The 21959-nt window shown below is 40.4% G+C and overlaps 1 protein-coding gene across 6 annotated transcripts in view; it reads right to left on the reverse strand.

Annotated features, from left to right (window-relative positions):
* The window catches only part of EPC1 (enhancer of polycomb homolog 1), a 108492-nt gene that overhangs the window by 78478 nt on the left and 8055 nt on the right, over positions 1-21959 (reverse strand). For 3 of the 6 annotated variants that reach the window (XM_045003825.1, XM_045003824.1, XM_045003829.1), the window contains exon 1: positions 2823-3465. The exons of 2 other annotated variants lie outside the window; for them this stretch is intronic. In XM_045003825.1, the coding sequence (XP_044859760.1) occupies positions 2823-2975 (153 nt within the window). In that variant the 5' untranslated portion in view covers positions 2976-3465. Of the gene's footprint in view, positions 1-2822; positions 3466-3617; positions 3730-21959 lie in introns of those variants that run through there. One more of the 6 variants, XM_045003828.1, reaches the window with a different exon arrangement.

Here is a 21959-nt window from a genome sequence, read left to right on the forward strand (position 1 = left end):
CACAGTAGTTTATTGTAAAGAAAGTTTAAAAAATTTTTAAAAAATCACTATTGAACCATATCCTCTTTTGCAGAGTCTAAAGAAGTAGACATTTGAACCATTAATTGCATTCACACAGCATCACAGAATATACACTAGGCTTACCTATCACTACATAGGTTAACTAACTCCTACTCCCTTCCCCACAAAAATTATTACAGGACATTTGGAGAACTAATGGAGCAGACCATTAATCTGATTTAATTGCCATCGCCCACGTTTCTTTATATTGAACACCAACACATTCTGGAAGGGAGAAAAATGGCTACAGAAAAATATACAGTTCCTGAAGTAATTTTAGATGGGTTCAACAAGATACAAGAGTATTCCATTGGCAAGTGAATATTCTTTGATTTGTTACTTTATCAGAGAAAAAGATATATGCAAATTAAACTTGAGTTAAAGTTGTCTGGCTAGCTATTTATTCTGTTAGTCACACTTGTTTTTAAAGCTTGATTTGCAAAAAAAAATCTAAGCATAATCACTTAATCAGATTTTTCATATTAGTAAACCCTCTTTGCCCAAAACCTGTGACAGTGACTATCAACCTTGCCTTAACTAGAAAGAAAGGGCTACTCATGCTGGCATAGTTTTCACCCCAAAAGACTCACCTCTACAAAGCCTATAGAAGAAATAAAACAAAGACAAAAGTTATCTGGTAATATATTACTTTTAATTAAAATACAGATGATAGGCATAACAAAAAACTGTTTCTTTACTTTAAAATGTAATGCAATTGGAAATAAAATACTATACCCCACATATCAAAAAGTGAAAAAAGTTTGAATACAAACAAGTCTCTCTGTACTGTACCAACCTACAGTACCCAAACATTCTTACTGGGCAAAAGTTAATCTCATTCAACTCAATTTTGAGTCATCTAGTCTCAAAAAAACTTCATGTTTATTACAGTTCAGCAAAACATGTTTGTTGAATAAAATAATTACAGTAGTTAATGTTTGTACAAGTTCTAGATAGGATACATAAAATGTTAACTATAGTATAAATCCTCAAACTCCAAAATACAACTTAGAAGAAGAAGATTTACAGCACGAACACAATACAGGACACAGATTGATATTTCCTAATCCATCCAGAAATTATCCAATACAAAATTGTTGCATGAAATTCCACATGGTTTGTAAAATTGTACACTGTACCAGGTGTAGAAGGCTGTACCTGAAAACCAAGGAATGCATTCCTTAGGTTTAGAGAAATGTAACAAACTTCACTTTTAGTATCTATAGGAATGTAGGAAGGAGCTTAACTGTCTTAACCCAACCACTTACAGTACTATCAATTTGAAATCTAGTAAATTAAAAAAAAAAAAGTTGCTCTCTAACTTTCCTCCCTTTACCAATACTTGTGGTTTTAAAGGTCACCTTTTTAAGCATGTTCTCTTTACTACTGCTGTATAAAAACCCTATAGAAACAGGGAAGAACAGACTATGCTAGGAAAACAATGAGAGTGACAAGAGCTGTCATGTGCACAAACTAAAACTGAAAAAGACTACCATCCTACAGTCTCTTCAGGTATAGTATTGCTACATTGTAACAATGGCAGGTAAAATGTTTTCAAACTTTTAAGCTGACAACCCTTTAAGCAAAGGGGCTTGAAGTGACTGTCTTCCACTGAAAATGTAAGTCTTCAGTAAAACGGTAGAAACAAGCAGAAATTGGGAGATTTAAACTTCTAAACTCAGATTATCTTTAACAAGTTTGTAAAATAAATAAAAAAAATAGCAGCCTGTGTCTGAATTGTAACAACCGTTATTCCTTTATCTGATTCGTATGAACTATTCCTGTTCACCATGTGCTTGAAGGCATTTCTATGATTACACATCATGTGCAAGTATTGATATAAACCTGACAAAAAGTTTAAATTCTTATTTTTAACATAAATTTGTTAAAAGGAAGTTGTCATTAGACTGGAAACCCTTCTTACAACAAAGACCCGAGTAGCAAGGAGCAGACTTGTAACCCCAAAACCTCACTACCTTGCAGTGTTATGCTTATGCCCCCCCTGCCCTTCAATGAGCTCTTAGCGTTTTCAGGAATGAAAGTTACATGGAAGTCAGTAATTTATATCAAGTTTATAGTTAAAAGCGGGCATGTGTAATATCACGTGTCGCCCCCCCCCGTGACTCAACAGCCCATAGACAGAGGTATAAGACTGGCTGCAACCTTCACTGTGGGTGCACGGCGCTGATCACGCTCTTGAGCCCATAGGTACATTCAAGCCGCACAGAAGTCCTAGGTGGGCTGTTCTGCCATGATCTCAGCCGTGTGCCGGCACATGCAGGAGAACAGACCCACCACGTGCAGAGCCACAGCTTCCTCACAACACCCATAGCCTATGCCGCGCTCCCACTACCGCAGCATGTAACTCGACAACGCCACCCGGTGGCAGTGGGAGAGCACTGGAGCCTCCCCAGGCACCGGCTCGCGCTGCCGCACAAGGCCCATCCCAAGAACCAGAGACAACAAAATGGCGGCCGCCCGCTGCGTCACGTGACCCCTTTGTGCCTTCCGAAGCCTAGGAACGGCCCTGCCAGCCGCCGCGGCGGGCGGGTTCGGGGTGGCGGGGTCCACAGGAAAGACTTGGTATGGGACGAGGGGGAGGATTTGGGCTCGGCCCCCTCACTCTCCGGTCCCCCCTCCCCGCGGGCGGGGAGAGCGGGGAGAAGATGGCGGCCATTTTGTGCTTGCGCAGAGGCGAAGGTGGGGGCCCCGGGTCGGGTGCGGGGGATGGAGGGACCCGGCCGGGGGGGGGTCTCACGTACCGACTCCTCTTCCTTCTCCATGCCCGTGGGCATCTGCGGCACGGCCCGGTTGATGGAGGCATATTCGGCCAGATCGGGCAGGTCCTCGCAGCGGAAGACGGGCAGCGGCTTGGACGCGTCCAGCGCCCGGGCCCGGAACGACAGTTTGCTCATGTTAGGCAGCGATGGCGGCTCCGACTGGGGAAGGGGGGGCGGCAGTGAGAGCGCTCCGAGCTGAGAGCCGGACCCCGCCGAGCGCTCTCATGGAGGGACCGGGGCTCCCCCAGCGGGGCGGGGCGCACTCCGACGCGGGGCCCGGCGGCGCCGGCTGGCGCGGCTGGGTTGGGCGCTGGCTTCTCTTCTCTGCCGCTCCGGATCCGCTCAATACGCCACGGCCAACATGGCGGACATTAAACCTCGACTGGCCGCCTCTTTCAGCCAACCCCAGCGCCACAGCCATTCCCACACTGCATCGCGCAGGGGCGCGGGCACAGCGCCGCCCGGGGCAGGGGGCGCGCGGCGCGGGCCCTGGGAGCGCGGGCACGAGAGAGCGGGAGAGCTCAAACGGGCAGAGAGATGCTCGGAGTGAGGGCTCCTCGAGATTCCCGCTTCAGGGCGCGACGGGCTCTGTCCGCGCCTCAGCGGGAGGGACATTTACTCTCAGTCGCTGGGACAGAGGCCCCCGTGGTGTGGGGTAGGGGGCTAGCCCCAGGTCTCACTCAGCGAGGGGCAGGCAATGGGACAGACCCCATTAGTGAGGGGGCAAGGACCACGCAAGACCCTTCGCTCCCTGCAGGGCAGGGGGAGACAGACTATCTGGGAGTCCGTGGTAAAGACAAGCAGCACAGGCGACCGACCTGGCTCAGGCCGATGCACGAAGCAGCCTGTGCAGGGAGGTTGTTTCTTCTAAGGGTAGTTTCCCTCCCTGAGACCTGCCGCTGTTGAGCGCCCGGGCAGCCCGTCTCAGGGGCTTTGTGACATCAGAGTCCATAGAACTGAAACCTCAGCCGTAGAGAAAGGAAGCGATTGGCGCGGGGGCTGTTTACAACTTTTTCTGTTTGTTCCCATGACTCCGACTCTGGAAGGCTGGTTTTGTTAAGAATTTAACACTTCATGATTAGTAGTATGAGGGTAGTATCCCAGTTGGGCACTGTAAACCTAGATACCAAGCAGATGATCTTTGGCCCAGACAGTTTACAACCTAATGAAAAGGCTGAGCTGCTAAACCATATTTGAGTCATACAAGATGTCCCCCAAGATCAGGGAAGACAAAAGTTAACATTCCTTATATTTCTAGGTTAAAAAACAATTTTTTTTCTGGAAAAAGAAAAACACCAAACAACTAAAATGTTCAGCAATTTAAGTGTTAAATAGAATGAAGTCCACAGTAGTGTCATATATACTTGATGCTTTGGAAGGACTAATTTCACAATGCTGAAAACAATTATGAGCCAGATTAACTAGGAGGAAGAATTTAATCAGAAAAAAGTGAGTGATTGGTTAAGAATACTTTACTAGCTACAATTGAGGAAGAAGGCCATATTGGTTAAAAAACCCAATCTGGTGTAGCAGGGGGGGAAGGCTGCTATATAAAATGTTAATTTATACAGAAGAACAAACAAATGGAAGAAAGGGGAGGTTGATCGTAATCAATCTAGGAACTAGAAAAAATGATAAGGAAAGCAAAGGGACACAAGGAGAAATCTATGGCCAGCAGAGTTAAGGACAATAAGGAGTTTTTAAAGTATATTAGGAACGAAGTATCAGAGGGGTAGCGGTGTTAGTCTGGATCTGTAAAAGCAGCAAAGAGTCCTGGGGCACCTTATAGACTAACAGACATATTAGAGCATGAGCTTTTCTGGGTGAATACCCACTTCGTTGGATGCATGTAGTGGAAATTTCCAGGGGCAGGTATATATATGCAAGCAAGAAGCAGGCTAGAGATAACGAGATTAGTTCAATCAGGGAGGATGAGGCCCTCTTCTAGCAGTTGATGTGTGAAAACCAAGAGAGGATAAATTGCTTTTGTAGTTGGCTAGCCATTCACAGTCTTTGTTTAATCCTGAGTTGATGGTGTCAAATTTGCAGATGAACTGAAGCTCAGCAGTTTCTCTTGGAAGTCTGGTCCTGAAGTTTTTTTGCTGCAGGATGGCTACCTTTACATCTGCTATTGTGTGTCCAGGGAGACTGAAGTGTTCTCCTACAGATTTTTGTATATTGCCATTCCTAATATCTGATTTGTGTCCATTTATCCTTTTCCGTAGGGACTATGATGGCGTATATTACATTGGTGGACGTGCAGGTGAATGACCGACCGGTGATGGTGTGGCTGATTTGGTTAGGTCCTGTGATGGTGTCGCTGGTGTAGATATGTGGGCAGAGTTGTTTGTTGCATGGGTTGGGTTCCTGAGTTAGAGTTACTATGGTGCAGTGTGCAGTTACTGGTGAGAATACGCTTCAGGTTGGCAGGTTGTCTGTGGACGAGGACTGCATCATCATCAGGGATCTACAACCCATCCTGGACAATGATCCCTCACTTTCACAGGTATTGGGTGGCAGGCTAGTCCTCGCCCACAACCTGAAGCATATTCTCACCAGTAACTGCACACCGCACCATAGTAACTAACTCAGGAACCAACCCATGCAACAAACCTCGATGCCAACTCTGCACACATATCTACACCAGCGACACCATCGCAGGACCTAACCAGATCAGCCACACCATCACCGGTAGGTCATTCACCTGCACGTCCACCAATGTAATATACGCCATCATAGTCCCTACGGAAAAGGATAAATGGACACAAATCAGATATTAGGAATGGCAATATACAAAAACCTGTAGGAGAACACTTCAGTCTACCTGGACACACAATAGCAGATGTAAAGGTAGCCATCCTGCAGCAAAAAAACTTCAGGATCAGACTTCCAAGAGAAACTGCTGAGCTTCAGTTCATCTGCAAATTTGACACCATCAACTCAGGATTAAACAAAGACTGTGAATGGCTATCCAACTACAAAAGCAGTTTCTCCTCCCTTGGTTTTCACACATCAACTGCTAGAAGAGGGCCTCATCCTCCCTGATTGAACTAACCTCGTTATCTCTAGCCTGCTTCTTGCTTGCATATATATACCTGCCCCTGGAAATTTCCACTACATGCATCCGACGAAGTGGGTATTCACCCACGAAAGCTCATGCTCCAATATGTCTGTTAGTTTATAAAGGTGCCACAGGACTCTGCTGCTTTATTAGGAACAAAGATTCCCAACAACAGTATTGGTCTACTACTAGATAGAAATGGTAGAATTATCAATAATAATTGCGTTCCATAATATTTCTGTTCTATAGCTGGGAAAAACATATGTAGTCATATCATAAAATAACACTTTCCATTCCAGTAATACAGTGGTTCTCAACCCACAGCCCAGTTAGCACACAGCTGTGGCCCAAAGGCCAGCCCACCCATGTGGTGGGGGTCTGGGCAGGCAACTGACCAACCCTGTGAGTGGCCAGGGTCCGGGCTGCCACTGATACATAGCAATCTGGATCACTTGGTAAGCTGGGCACAAGCAAACAATATGCATTTTAATATGGCTATACGTGTACATATATATATATATATATATATATATACACACACACACACACACACACACACACACACACACACACACACACACATACATCTAGGAACAAAGAATGCAGGCCATACTTATAGGATGGGGAAGCTTATCCTGGGAAACAGTAACTCTGAAAAAGATTTGGGGATTGTGATGGATACTCAGCTGAACATGAACTCTGATGTGATGCCATAGCCAAAAGGCTTCCTGCAGGTCCTTAGATGCAAAAAGGGGAATCCTGAATAGGAGTAGAGAGATTATAACTCCTGGGGGGGATTCTGCACCAAAAAATGTAAAATTCTGCACACAATATTTTAAAATTCTGCAAAATTCTGCATATTTTATCAAAATAATATAATCACACCAGTTTCAATGACTTTGGTAATTTATTTCAAAATAACGGTCAGCCAATATGTCTAACAATACAGCTAACAAGATTCAGGAAAAGTTTTTTGACAAATAGATTCCTTACTAGGCATATTAATACAGAACTCTATGCAATATTTAATTTAAACTACAGTACAGAATCGTATTTCCCACACCCCTCAGAGTGTAAAGGCTTGGTGGAGTCAGGGGTAATGGAGAAGCTGGAAAGAGAGAAGTAATTCCTGGAAAGGAGCCTGGGTATGAACTTGAAGGGTTGTTGGGTATGCGTGGAAAAAGTATGGAACAGGTTTTTTGGGGGTGGCAGGGAGGGCTTGTTAGGGAGCGTCCCCATGCAGACCCTGGCAGACTCCTAGCCTCTCCCATTCAGTCAGGCACATCTGCCCCTGTCCCCATGTATCTCTGTGCCCGTACTCAGCCATCCTCCTTCCCCCCATTGCCCTGCACCTCCCCCGTCCATGTCTCCCTGCATCCCCTCCACCAGCCCCCTCACCTCATCTTCATGTGTCCATGCACCCCGTCCCCATTTGTCTCTGCCCCCACTCAGCTGTCCCCTTCTCCCTTATAGCTCTGCACCCTCTCCTGCTCTGCCCATGTGGCCTTGAGCTTCCACTCCCATTCAGCCCCTGCCCCAGTCTGTCCTCCCCACACTAGCCCTTATGAGCCCCTTTCTGACCCCCCACACTGTCTGTGTCCCCTTATCATCTGTCTCCTGACCGGCTCTGTGAAGAAGGCAGGCTCTTTCTCTGACCTATCCTGGCTGGGGCTTACCAGAAGCGGCTGCAGTGATCTAGTGCCACAGTGCCCACTAATAGGCAAAAGGCAGAACTGCAGCAACTTTTCAGCAGTAGCTATTTTCGGGGGTGGAGAATTAAAAATATGCACAGCACATGAAATATGCATGCGTGCAGTGGTGCAGAATCCCCCCAGGAGTAAGATTTTACCTCTGTATTTAGCACTGGTGTGACTGTTGCTGGAATACTGTGCCCACTTCTGGTGTCCACAATTCAAGAAGGATAGTGAAAAATTGGTGAAGGTTCAGAGAATAGCCACAAGAATGATTAAAGAATTAGAAAACATGCCTTATAGTGAGTGAGCTCCTTGAGTCTATCTGTTTAGCTTAACAAAGAGAAGATTAAGAGTTGACTTGATTACAGTCTGTAAATATCAACACCTGAAAAATATTTAATAATGGGCTCTTCAATCTAGAAGTGAAAGGTCTAACACAGGCATTCTCAAATTGGGGCTCACAAGGTTATATGGGAGTCGTGAGTACATGCACTAAACAGAGAGCAACAGCTATAAAAATATCATTTAAGTCTAGTGTTTTAGAAAATTACACCTTTCTGTCACAGTGTAGAGTATTTACTTCAAAAAGTATTGTAAACATATAATGCAGCAATCATTGTTTCTAAACAAAAATATATATTTGTATTATCACTACTTTAAGGAAATTGGACTATGGGGATTGTAGTATTGTGCGCGCAGTTTATTGTCTTGAGACTAAAAAGGTGGGACCGAGACAACATTAGAAGGCTTGATTGTTCAGCGCTGAAGAGCTGCATTAAACCACAGACCACTCAGAACACTGAGATTGACCAATAAAAAGTAATTTATAAATTAACAGTCAGACACACAGGCAGAGGCGGAGCTAGGGGGACTTGCGGGGACTATACCCATCACAAAATTTTCCTTAGCCCTGTCCCCTCGAGCCACCCCTTGCAGTGAAAAAGTCAAATGTAATGCAGAAGTAAGGGGGGCATGATATGGCATTGCCACCTTCACTTCTGCAGTTCTGCGTTGCTGCCACTGCTGCCCTCCAGCCACATAACTTTGAAGCCAATGTGCTACTGCTGGACGTGGTGTTGCCTTCAGAGCTGGAAAGCTGTGAATATCACTTTTCACAGCAGACTTAGTGCCCCGTTGCCACCCTTCTGCGCTGCTGCTGGCAGTGGTGCTGCTTTCAGAGCTGCCCCACCACCAGCAGCACAGAAGTAAGGGTGGCAAGGAGGCATTAAGTCTGCTGTGAAAAGTGATAGACAAAATTTCTTCATGCGTTCCCCAGTATTAAACAAGTTATTTAAAAAAAAATATTTACTATGCTTATAACTAATTCAATAAAATGTGTTTTAGTCTTAAAAGGGGTGAGAAAATGTAAATTAATTTTAAACAATAGGGTTATAAATTTAGCATTTAAAATACTGTTAAATATAAAAAATGTTTTTAATTTATAAGGGGAGTTGCACTCAGAGGTTTGCTGTTTGAAAGGGGTTGCCAGTACAAAACGTTTGAGAACCACTGGCATAACACAATCCAATGGCTGGATGTTGACGCTAAACAAATTCAGAATGGAATTAAGATGTACATTTTTAACAGAGCCAGTAATTTATCATTGGAATCATTGGATATTTTTCTAACATATATGCTCTAGAAATTATTTTGGAGAAGTTCTATGGCATATTAGGTGATTGCAATGGCCTCTATTAATCTAGTTTAAGCTTGTCTGTATTAGGGTTTTATATGCGTTTACTTAATTGGGTTAGTTAACATGATTCACTTTTCTTGTGCAGCCAAGGTATCAGTGAGAAATTTTCAGTCTCACTACTGACAGTGAAATCTCGCATTCAAATTGCCCTAGTCTGTGACACAGCAGCCCCTGGAATGTCAATTTTCCTAACCCTTCATTAACTAAAGTTGAATGTACAACTACTGTCTATTTTAAGAACCCTACAACATCAGTTTATTAGGTAAAGATATCCTTTTGGGCCAAAATTTAAAACTCTGATCCAAGAACTATACAGGTTTGCCCTGTATCCCTTTGCCCAGGCAGAGTCCCATTGACAATGCAGTTCTCAGTACAGGATCGAGGTCTATAAGTTGTGTGTGTTTATAATATTAATTAAAATATTTTCATGATTTTATTTATGCCAGTTAATGTTTTGTTTGAATTTAAACAGTCCTCTCCAGTGTTTTAAAGGCAAATATTGTGGCACTGTGCTATTGCATGAGAACCAGAAGATAAAATTGACCTGTTTATTTTCTTGGAGTGACAAGATAGTTAAGCAGCTTCTTTTGATGTACAATATATCAATAGTGGAAATCAAATTACATTTTTAAAATTCTTTCAGTTTTAATAATTGGAGGTGCTGTTTTTGACACAGGTAAAGAAATTGTTTTTGACCTTATCATAATAATGGGTTAGATTTAAGAATTCTTCTATGTTGGTTGAAACTTTGCTAAATTTAGTTGTTGCTAGCAAAGTTTCAGTCCAAGAAATACCAAGAAAGGGGCAGTTATTAGTGATTGAGACATGGTCTCTTTTTATATGAGATATTCAAATGTTAGAGCGAAATGGAAAACATGATATTAATTTGTACTTTCACTAGATGTTTCAGTGCAGTGTTAAAAATGTAAATAGCTTTTTACCCTAACTTTTATAAATTAAGCATTAATATTCATTCAGTAAATAGAAATGTTTTCTTAATCTTATATAAAAATCTAAGATTTTCCAGAAATATTAAGTAATTTAATTTACCTAGGTGTTAAAATGGCAAGGAGTCTTTCAGTGCATTTTTGCGCTACGGTTTTAACTTACTGTTAAATTTGTTTCTGAGTTAAAACTCAGTTGTACTGGTTTTCTTAAGAGCAAATATTCTAAACTTAAGATTTAGTTAAAGCAGTTCAAATGTTTGTGCTGCTGTTAGATGTAGTAGGCTTATTTATTGTTATGTATTAGACAACATTACTGATAGAAAAAGGAAATCTTTGTATGTTTTTTGATGTGGAAATACATAATTCACAAACCTGCAAGCTACCCTCCAGAGGCAGATCCCTGTGCCAATGCACAGCAGTTTATAAATTTGCAGTATAAATTATAAGTACACAAGTCTCAGCTATTGTGCATGCAAAGTTTGACTTCCAAATTTTACTGTTAACTGTGAATTGTGTATTATGTACTGCAATACTGCTATTGGTACTATGTACCTTCAGAATACTTTGGCATTTGTCAGTACTAGAGCATGTACTGAAACAGATATCAGGCAGTAAACCAGAAGGTACACCAATAAAATGTAACCTTTTTCTCCCATTAATGTCAGGAAAGGAAATTTAAATAATAAAAAGCAAAATATAAAGGATATCCCATTCTTAAAAAAGGAAGGATATTCAGAGTTAAACACTAATAGTCCTTATTTAACCCTTGTGCATAAACCTTTCAGTTTACACAATACACCTCTACCCCAATATAACGCGGTCCCGGGGAGCCAAAAATCCCTACCACGTTATAGGTGAAACGCCGTTATATCGGAATAGCCGTGGCAGGGCTCCGGCAGCGATTTAAAGAGCTCTGGGCTCCGGCCACTGAGGGAAGCCCCGGGCCCTTTAAATCACCGCTGGAGCCCTGCTGCCGCAGCCCCGGGGTAGCAGCAGCAGGGCTCCAGCGGTGATTTAAAGGGCCTGGGGTTCCCTGCAGCAGCCGGAGCCCCAGGCCCTTTAAATCACTGGTGAGCTCTGCTGCCACAGTCCCAGGGTAGCAGCGGCAGGGCTCCGCCGGTGATTTAAAAAGCTCCGGGCTCCGACCGCTGCAGGGAGACCAGGGCCCTTTAAACTGCTGCCCGAGCCCCACTGCCGCAACCCCGGGGTAGCGGCGGCAGGGCTCCAGCGGTGATTTAAAGGGCCCTGGGCTCCCTGCAGCAGCCGGAGCCCCTCTCTACCACTCTATATGCGAACCCGTGTTATATCGGGTCGCGTTATAGCGGGATAGAGGTGTATATGATATACCACTTGGGCACAAACAGGGTACTTGGTTGGTTAAAAGCTTTTTGCCTGAAATTCTTGGGGCTAGCAGTTCATTTTCCCAGCAATGGATATATCCCAGGAAAATTATTTTCTGCTGCAAACAGATGAAATCTATTAATCCTCAAGTTACTGAAAACCAGTTGATGAATGTCAATCTTTTAAACTATAATTTACATGATAATTCTGATATTGGAAAAACAAAGATCACAAAATTATGTGACATATGTACTGAAATTCAGGATTTCTGCTCTGAGCAGATTATAGCACAGAAATGTATGAAAAACCATTCAGAGGCAGCACTTACAATAGAGGTGGTTTGAGGTTCAATGATAATATATAGCAACATTTAAAATGTTGCCATTTCTGGAGACTTCAATGTAGGTAAAATAGGAATTGCCATACTGATACAGATATTTCACCCATCTATCCTTTTATCCTGTCTTTAACTGTAGCAGAAAACAGACCCTCCCCCATCCCCATCATTAGTTCAGGTGTACTTTGAAAAGTGTGAACACCTGCAGCTGATCACTTAGAAATTCAAGATGTCTAATTAAATCATCATACAAAAGGGGATAAAAGTTTATCCTTATCTTTTGCCTACTTGTTTACTGATAAGCTAAAGTAAAAACAGCAGCAAGGAAAAGGAAATGGACATGTCTGATCCCATTACACTATGTAGCTTGTTTTGTTCAGCAAAAGGAATAACAGAAGTGAATAGTAATGTGATATTTAAAGTATAAGTGCTTGGTTTTCATTTGTCTTTGAAGTAGGGACTATTCTATACATAACTATTTATATATTATATTCAAGGGCTTTCATTGTTTTTGTATGGTATTTTTAGATGGTCCAAAAATCACTGTTGTACTTTTAAAAAGAGCTAATCATCATGGTATAGAGTTCTCTCTGTTTGGAAAATTAAGTTACTGGCATATTTTTCAAGAAGCAAAGCTCTTTAGTGTTGGTGGTGGTATCTTTTAGCACTACACTTTCACATCTGCAAAGACCTTTTTGATTAAAAATGAGAGATGATACATATTTGTTGCCCATGCCATATCCATCGGAAATTTAAAGTCTCCACCACCTCTATGTCTTTGTGTTGCAGTAATAGAGGACAAAGATTTGAACTGTGAAATATGGGTCACTTGGTAAATAAATAACAATTACTGAGACATAAGTATACTTCAGAGGCACAATGGACAGCAAGTTTTCCTGATTTGCTCTGATAAAATGTCAAGGGTGCAACTGATAACAGATTTAAAAAATGTAGTAAACAGTGTGTACATCATATCAATTGAGGTAAAAAAGCCTAAGACATTAAGGATAGAATAACAGAAAGGTTTCTTTTATTCATTCTTTAATGAATGCTTTAAAATGCAAGAAAAAAATGAAACCCCGTTTTCTAGTATTGGCTTTTGAGCTGGACAGAATGACAGTAGTAGAGAGCTGATAGAAGTTTCTTGATGAACACTAATGGAAGTTTTCACTGTCCATTGGAGGAACTGCTTCCAGTAGCTAGTCTGAAAATGTGCATTAAATTTATACACAGTACTTCAGGACCTAGACTATCTCTACTATCTAAGTGTAAAGGAAGCAAGTACAGTAGAACCTCAGGGTTGCAAACGCCAGAGTTACAATCTGACTGGTCAATCACACACTTCATTTGGAACCGGAAGTACACAAACATATAGCAGCAGAGACAAAAATTTTTTTTTAAAAAAGCAAATACAGTACAGTACTGTGTTAAACAAACTACTAAAAAATAAAGGGAAAGTTTAAAAAAAATTGAGACGGTAAGGAAACTGTTTCTGTGCTTATTTCATTTAAATTAAAATGGTTAAAAGCACAGTAAAGTTTCAAAGCTGTATTAAATGTTCAGGTGCAAACTTTTGAAAGAACAACGATAACATTTTGTTCAGAGTTACGAACATTTCAGAGTTACAAACAACCTCCATTCTCGAGGTGTTCATAATTCTGAGTTTCTACTCTACTCTGATTATAATCATCTCACTAACTCAACTGTGGAGCAGTTTCTTCAATCTTTGCCTCTTTCTACCATTGAAATCAGTTTAACAAGAGATAGTGGCTAGTGGCATTTTGGAAGCCAAAATGAAGGAAGAAAGAATACAGAGGTAATTTAATTTTTTTTTTAAAATATGCAGATTGCTTTAAAATGGCAAAGGAGTGCATATATGGGAAAGGCATGATTTAAAAAATGTAGGTTGATAAATATGGTATATTCTCTATATAGTATATATTACTGTAAAATAACCTGTGGAGTTATACCTTCTTTCCTGTTTGTCTACAATAACAACTTACTCTTGGCATTTCAAATTGTTCAGTAACTGATCTGACTCCTGACTGAACCATGTGCATGTATCTTCCTTCTTTATTTGCTGTGAAGAATCCTCTTTCAGTTTTGCTTGTACTTTATCAACACAATGAAAGCAGCAGTTTGAAATGTTGCCCTTTTTAAACAAATTTAAACAGCTGAAAAATAACAACAATATGCTCTATGTACTATTCAGATTGTCCTCAATTTTATAGTAATGCAGGCACAATTTGAGGCTTCTGTCTTCCTCTGTGGTCTGGTGTCCAAATATTTAAGTCATTTAATTAAGAATATTTCAAAAGTAATCTTTATGAAAATTAAAATAATTTGTACAGTGCTTTGAAGATGTCAGGGATAGAAATGTTAAGTATATCTAATCGTATATTGAAAAGAACAAGGTTCATGTTGAGCTGTTAAGGGAGCACACATCCTGCAGTTAGGTCTGTGCAAACAGGGGTCCACCCACGCATATCAAGTTACAGGATCTGGCTCAAGGTTAGTATACCTAAAACTCAACCTGATATTTATATTTATGTTTGCAACTTCTGTATAGTACAGCCCTTCCCCTCCCCAAGACATCTGTTTTACTGGAATTCCTGGGTGATGAAGGAAAAACATTTTTCACATGAAGACTGATTTCACTTCTAAGTGTTTATAATAGTGAAAATAATGTTTTGGAAAGTTATAAAAATACTTTGACAGATTCCTTTTGTTAATAAGAACTGCACAGATTAATATTTAGATACAGTAGCATAAAACAAGTCTCTCTGGAGCTAGAAAAATTTTCACAGCTGACCTTTCCAACACGAGTTGTGTAATCCAGACACTTTCCAACAAGTGTTCATCAGGTGCAGCAGTATTCAGGTTCTAGTTACACTATGGATGCGTGTAAAGGATACGTAGATGAAGCTTTGGACTTAATTTTCTACATGTTATACTCTTGCTTCATCAAAAATATATATTATGGGAATATAAAGATTTTTGTGACAACTATTTTAGCTACAACAAATCTTCTTTCAAAAAGCATTACTGTTTAAGCTTTTTATATTGAAACTGTATTTTTTTTCCTCCAGTCTGATTGTTGATCGGGATAATATCAAGAAGACTATTGTAATTTTGTAAAAATTTTAAACAATTTCTCTGCTCTAACTTGCAGGAAAATTTGCACCTTAAGTCAGGAGCTACTTTTTTGTAATAGTACAACTACTACTAATACAATAGTACTTAGCATTTATAGCATTTTAAATGTTCATACAGTAGAACCTCAGAGTTATGAACTGACCGGTCAGCCACACACCTCATTTGGAACCAGAAGTATGCAATCAGGCGGCAGCAGAGCCAAAAACAAACAAAAAAATGCAAGTACAGTACTGTGTTAAACATAAACTACTAAAAACAAGATAGATGTCAGAGGACATGACACCGAAGTTTCTTCACTTCTTCACTTTAATAAACTTCCCTATTTTAGAAGCAAGCAAATAGATGGTTATAGGAATAAGCTTGGGAGCCTAATGGTTTAGCCATGCCTCAAGCAGGTGCAACTCCTAGTGAATTTCATCCTGTGGATGTAATTTCTGTAGACTGAGCTTAAATGCAGTTGTTGCTGATCTGTTCTAAGAAAATGAAAAGGTCTAAAATCATCTGAAAGTTGATTCTATTCTAGAGTCTTTGGTTTTAAGTTGATTAACACAGTAGTTGACTTAGCTAAATCTTCACTTCCCTGTTTTTCAGCCATAAATTCAATACCTCATAGCCTTGCTCTACTATAGGAAGAAAATAATTTCCATCATAGAGAGCTTTAGAACTCTTATACACTATTTTCTTAGTTGCTTTAGTGCAAATAAATGAAATTAATATAATCATGTCTTGGACTGTTATGAGAACCTATCCCTTAAATAGGGATAGAATCTTCCATAGAATCATAGAAGTTAGTCTGACATATTTGTGTCTTCAGCTCTTGTCTCAGAAAATGACAAGAAAAGTTGTTTGGCCTTTACAACTGAAATTAGTGTTTGTCAGCATAGTGAACACATATGTATTAGTGTGTTATAAAACTTCCTAGCATATTGTAAATTGGCTATGCTTCTGGAAATTGATTTAAAAAAAAAAGAGGGGGGGAGATGTAAAGCAAGAAAAATGTTTTTCTGAGGCATTTTTCTGTAGAAAATCTTAGATTATAAATCTCTCCACATCTCATTATCATTGCTTAACATTCAATAGGTAAAGATATAATCATTTTGATGCTAAAACTGCTTGACGCTTTTCAGAAATGCAGAGCAGGTATAACAGCTTTACAAAATAATGAGAGGCTCAGGAGTGTTAAATATTAAAATCCCAATAGAATTTTTTCAAGGGAGAAAGAAATTAAGTTGGCTGCTATTCTAATAAGCAAAAGTTTACTAGAAATGCCTGTGAAATCAGCAGTGTTGTTGAAATGGATTGTCTCACAGGACTGTAGAGGAGAGACACAAAATGTTAATTTCCCCAAATAAAACCCAAAGATTTAAAAACTAGCCACCAGAGGCCAATTCAAGATTTTTTCCATTTAAAGCTAAATTTTACAGGATATCACAATACAGCTAAACTATTGTACTGCACATTAGATAATGCTAAAAAAAACAGGCAGAAATTAAATAGTTGAGGTGAATAATCTAATATATCAATACTAGTGCACAAAAACATTGAAAAGAAGAAAATGGAAGCTATATATGCTTCAGACTTAAGGCAAATTCCTTTTTATCATATGTGTAAATTAAATGTTTATAACCTTTAACAAAATATTACACTTCTGAAGTGCACTGTATAAATTGAAGGTTTATTATTTCCTTTTGTGTTGATTACATATCTTTAAAGAACATTTTTTTTAAATAATATTTTCTTTAGTTTCAGCACCAAGGCTGAATGGGGTCATAGGCAACATTTTTTCCCATACATAATATTATGTGAAAGGTCACAGGCAACATATTTTTCCAAACAAGTAAAAGAGGGCATTGTGTGTTTGTTTTAGTAAAGTAATCCTATTTTGTAAATTGGTTGAGTCACAATCATATCTACCCAGCAGTAAAACTCAGCATCCTGAGGCAAACAGCCTTAAAATAAACTCAGAATAATCAGTTTATTGCAAAGTAGGATGTTAAGAACATAAGCTACACCTGACAGTTTATGCCATTGGGCTCTATTCCAGGAGAAAGTGGGTAGAGCCACTGTTGACCTATTTCTTAATCCATAAGTAACTGAAAGCACCTTGAGGAGTAGAGGAAGCATTCTCCCCTTCCAGCAATAGCAAGGATCTCAGGGGAGATGCTGGTGGTCTATTTGTCCCCACAGCCGAAAGGAATCATACAGAAGGCACAGCTGGCTCATTCCCTTTTAATAAAAGGATAGCTATCTTATACACAACATTGATTCCTTTTCCCCCCTTGCAACTAGAGTTGGACTTTTTTTTGCCACTTTCAGTTCACTCAAACATCTATTTGATGTCTGAAGATTTTTTCTGAACATTCTGTGATGCATAAACTTCATACTTACTGTTTATTTAGTATTTGAATGAACAAGTTTTTCCTATGAGTATGGAAGAATAGTAACTGAGGAAGTCCGAATGCTAAGAATGGCTGTTGCAGAGATAATAAGAACAACTGAGAATGTAGGCAAAGGCCTCAACATTACTATATCATCATGAGATTTTTAAGACAAAAAAAATTAATCACATCACTAGATTCATGAAAAATTTCTAAGTGATAAACCATGATTAATGGACTTTCTGCTTTATTGCCACACTCCTCAATCCCCTCCTCCAGAAACCAATGTTAGGTATTTCTTAACTCACTGGTTTAGACATCTTCGTTAGTAATTTATTCCATAAATTTATCCTTTGGATTAAGCAGTTCTCTATTTACTTGCACTTTCTTAATTTTAGATGGGTTGGGTTCTGTTAATTCTTTTTAGCCTTTTCATGGCGTTAAAAAAGCCTTCTCTTTATTTTGACTTTTATGATCTCTTTTGTAATTTGGAAAACTTCTATTTAATAACTTTATTCTTTTCTTTTCCAATGACTGTATAAGCAACTTTGCATTTGTATTCTTCCTTCCATTGGAGGATCTCTAAGTGCTTTACAAACATTGAGCTCATCTTCACAACTTCCCTGTGAGGTAGTGAAGTATTATCTGCAATTTTTACAGATGAGAAAGCTGAGATATAGGTGGGTAAGAGACTTGTCCAGGGTCGCATGGAAGTGCTTGGCAGAGTCAGGACTGGAACTTAGATCTGCTTACTCTTAGCCCTATGTTTTAGTCCATCTTCTCCTTTAATAACCCAACTTCCTCTGGGTATGGCTACACTTGCAGCCAAACAGCACTGCCACGGGAGCGCTCCCGCAGCAGTGCTTTGAAGTGCGAGTGTAGTCGCGGCGCCAGCGCTGGGAGAGAGCTCTCCCAGCGCTGCACGTACTCCACCTCCCCGTGGGGATTAGCTTACAGCGCTGGGAGCCGCGCTCCCAGTGCTGGGGCAGTGTTTACACTGGCGCTTTACAGTGCTGTAACTTGCTGCGCTCAGGGGTGTGTTTTTTCACACCCCGAGCAAGAAAATTGCAGCGCTGTAAAGCGCCAGTGTAGCCAAGGCCTCAGTCTTCCATCTAAACTTAATTCAGTGCCTTGCAAGAGGTCCACTTCCTAGACACTACAGTGCTAATAAGCGATGGTCACACAAACACCACCCTACACCAGAAACCTACTGACTGCTATACTTACCTACATGCCTCCAGCTTCTATCCAGACCACATCACATGATCCATTGTCTACAGCCAAGTTCTTAAGCTACAACTACATTTTCTTCAATCCTTCAGACAGAGACAAACACCTACAGGATCTCTATCAAGCACTCTTAAAACTATAGTACCCACCTGGTGAAGTGAAGCAACAGATTGACAGAGCCAGAAGGGTACCCAGAAGTCACCTACTACAAGACAGGCCCAACAAAGAATACACACCACACAACAAAAACACCAACCCAAGAACCAAACCTGCAACAAACTCCGGTGCCAACTCTGTCCACATATCTATTCAAGGGACACCATCATAGGACCTAATCACATCAGCCACACCATCAGGGGCTCGTTCACCTGCACATCTACTAATGTGATATATGCCATCATGTGCCAGCAATGCCCCTCTGCCATGTACATTGGCCAAACCGGACAGTCTCTATGCAAAAGAGTAAATGGACACAAATCTGACAGGAGGAATTAAAACATTCAAAAACCAGTAGGTGAACATTTCAGTTTCCCTGGTCAATAACAGACCTAAAAGTTGCCATTCTTCAACAACAACAAAAATTCAAAAACCATACTCCAACGTGAAACTGCAGAACTGAAATTAATTTGCAAACTGGACACCATCAAATTAGGCCTGAATAAAGACTGGGAGTGGTTGGGTCATTACAAAACCTAATTTCCCCCATATTAATTTCCTCCTGCTGTTACTCACACCTTCTTGTCAACTGTTTGAAATGGGCCACTCTCATTACCACTACAAAAGTGATTTTTTCCTCCCTTGGTATCCTACTGTTAATTTAATTGTCTCGTTAGACTGACCTCCCACTTGGTAAGGCAATTCCCATCTTTTAATGTGCTGTGTATTTATACCTGCTACTGTATTTTCTACTCCATGCATCTGATGAAGTGGGTTCTAGCCCACGAAAGCTTATGGCCAAATAAATTTGTCTCTAAGGTGCCACAAGGACTCCTTGTTGTTTTTCCTCAAAACTTAAGTTATTCATATCTGTTATCATCTTTGCTACTCTCTCTCGCCAAGGCTGTGATACACTTTCTGAAGTTTGTTCATATACCATAAACACAGCAATATCGATGGGATCTAACAAGTGCATACTGTTTCTCCCACTACACAATTTAAAAAAACCCCAAACACCACCAATTTTGCCTTTTACTGCTGCTTTGTACTTGGCTGAAGATTTTAATGACTCTTCCACAATAACTCCCAATCCCTTTTCTGATCAGTATGCTGGATGATTAGTTTCTCACTCCTTGACCAAATTTTATATAGTTTAACTCTGATCTGAAATTTATCTGCTGGTTCAGTGACCAAAAGACCAGATTTTGAATCTGTTTCCCCCCAATCCCCACATTTGCTTAGCCTTCAGCATGAGTTCTTAGTTTCAGTTCTGTAATTCATAATAGTTTTATATTATGAACAGACAGGGGTGGCTCTAGGCATTTTGCCGCCCCAAGCACAGTGTTTTTTCAAAAACCAGTAGGTGAACACTTACTAGGCATTTTGCCACCCCAAGCAAGCCCCATGGTTTTCTGCGGCTTCGGTGGACCTCCCGCAGGCGTGCCGCTGAAGGCAGCCTGCCTGCTGCCCTCGCAGTGCCCGGCAGAGCGCCCCTAGTGGCTTGCCACCCCAAGCACGCGCTTGAGGTGCTGGTGCCTGGATCCGCCCCTGTGAACAGAGGTATTAAAGCATACCCTTGATATTTTTCACTTTTAACCCCTTTCTACCCTGAACTGTGTCTTTCTCCTAAGCCTGCTTTCTGTTTAACGCCTCACTTTATTACCTCTCATAACTCTCTACCTTAGCCATTAGTCTCTGATGTTTGCTTCTTTTTAATCCTTAGAAATCTTATCCAAATCCAGTGAATTAAATAACATCTAAGGTTTTTGTTTTTGTTGCTTCCTAGATGATGCACGTTATTAGGATCTGGTGTTGTCTGCATTAAGTTCATTTGATTCTCCTTTCCCCTTCTCCCCGCCCCCGCCCCCCCCGCCCTATGTCCATCTAAAAAATGAATATAAAAATAAGCAGATTCAAAATGTAATAAAGTTCCAGTTAACAAGAGTATCAAATGTGTATGGTACCTGCATGAAGGAACTGCTTCAATGACAACCACAATAATCTAATTTATTTTTACAATTTATTTCAGGCTGCACTTTCCACAAAAAAATTCATATGACCATTTTTTACTTGTAAATTGAGCATATTTGATATATAAACATGAAACCCCATAATGCCATATTTAGTCACTTTCCAGAGTGGAACCCCCTTTAAACGTTTTATAGGCCATGACTGAGCCACATCTGTCTCCTTATCTCAAGGCAGAACATCTTTAGAGAACTCCTAAAATACGTGCATACTCAAAAATCTCCAATGCAGCCCTCCCCAGCACCTTTTTTACCACCTGCATACCAGTTTTCAAATTAGGAAACCAGAACTGCATGCTGTACTCCAAATGAATTCTAAGGGCACCATTATCTGCATGGATATACAGTAAGTATGGTCTTGTGTATACACAAATCCTTGTGTACTCCGTAGCAAGTTGGACCTAAGGCCATGTCTACATTAGTGAACTTACAGCTCTCCTGTCAACATAATAAAACCACCTCAACAACCTGCGGTAGCTATGTCAGCGGGAGAAGCTCTCCCACCGACATAGTGTTGTGCACATGAGCACTTATGCTGGCAAAACTTGTCTCTTTCAGGAATGTGTGTTTTTTCCCCCACACACTTGAGTGACATAAGTTTTGTTGACATAAGTGGTAGTATAGACATGGTCTTGTACTATGGCAAGGAAAGAAAGCTACGCTTAAGTGAAAAAAGAGCTTTTTAATTAAATATAAAAATGAATAATACAGTCAGTATAGTAACCTCTTATATTCAGTTTATGTTACTTTGTTTTCATGTTCTCTGTTCCTGATATGCAAACATTTGTTTTTTTGTACTGACAATCTGGAACTGTATTGTAGAAGTTGGTGATGGTGCAGAAGCTGGAGTTTTTTGATAGCTGGGATGGAGACAGTTAGGAGGACCCAAGAAAGCATGTGAGATAGTTTGCTTTTCTGGAATAATCCTTAGCAGGATGTTTCTACTAAAAAGATCAGCAGTGAAATAAATAAAATGTAAGAATGTAAGTACTTAATCTAACACCTGTAGGCTTCAGGGTTCATATCTCACAGAAGAATGAGGCAACTTACATCTCTCAAAATTATTGTTTCAGGTTGTCTGCAGACTCAAAGATAC

The sequence above is a fragment of the Mauremys mutica genome, chromosome 2 (genome assembly GCF_020497125.1).
Source record: "Mauremys mutica isolate MM-2020 ecotype Southern chromosome 2, ASM2049712v1, whole genome shotgun sequence".
In the NCBI taxonomy this organism is placed as follows: Eukaryota; Metazoa; Chordata; order Testudines; family Geoemydidae; genus Mauremys; species Mauremys mutica.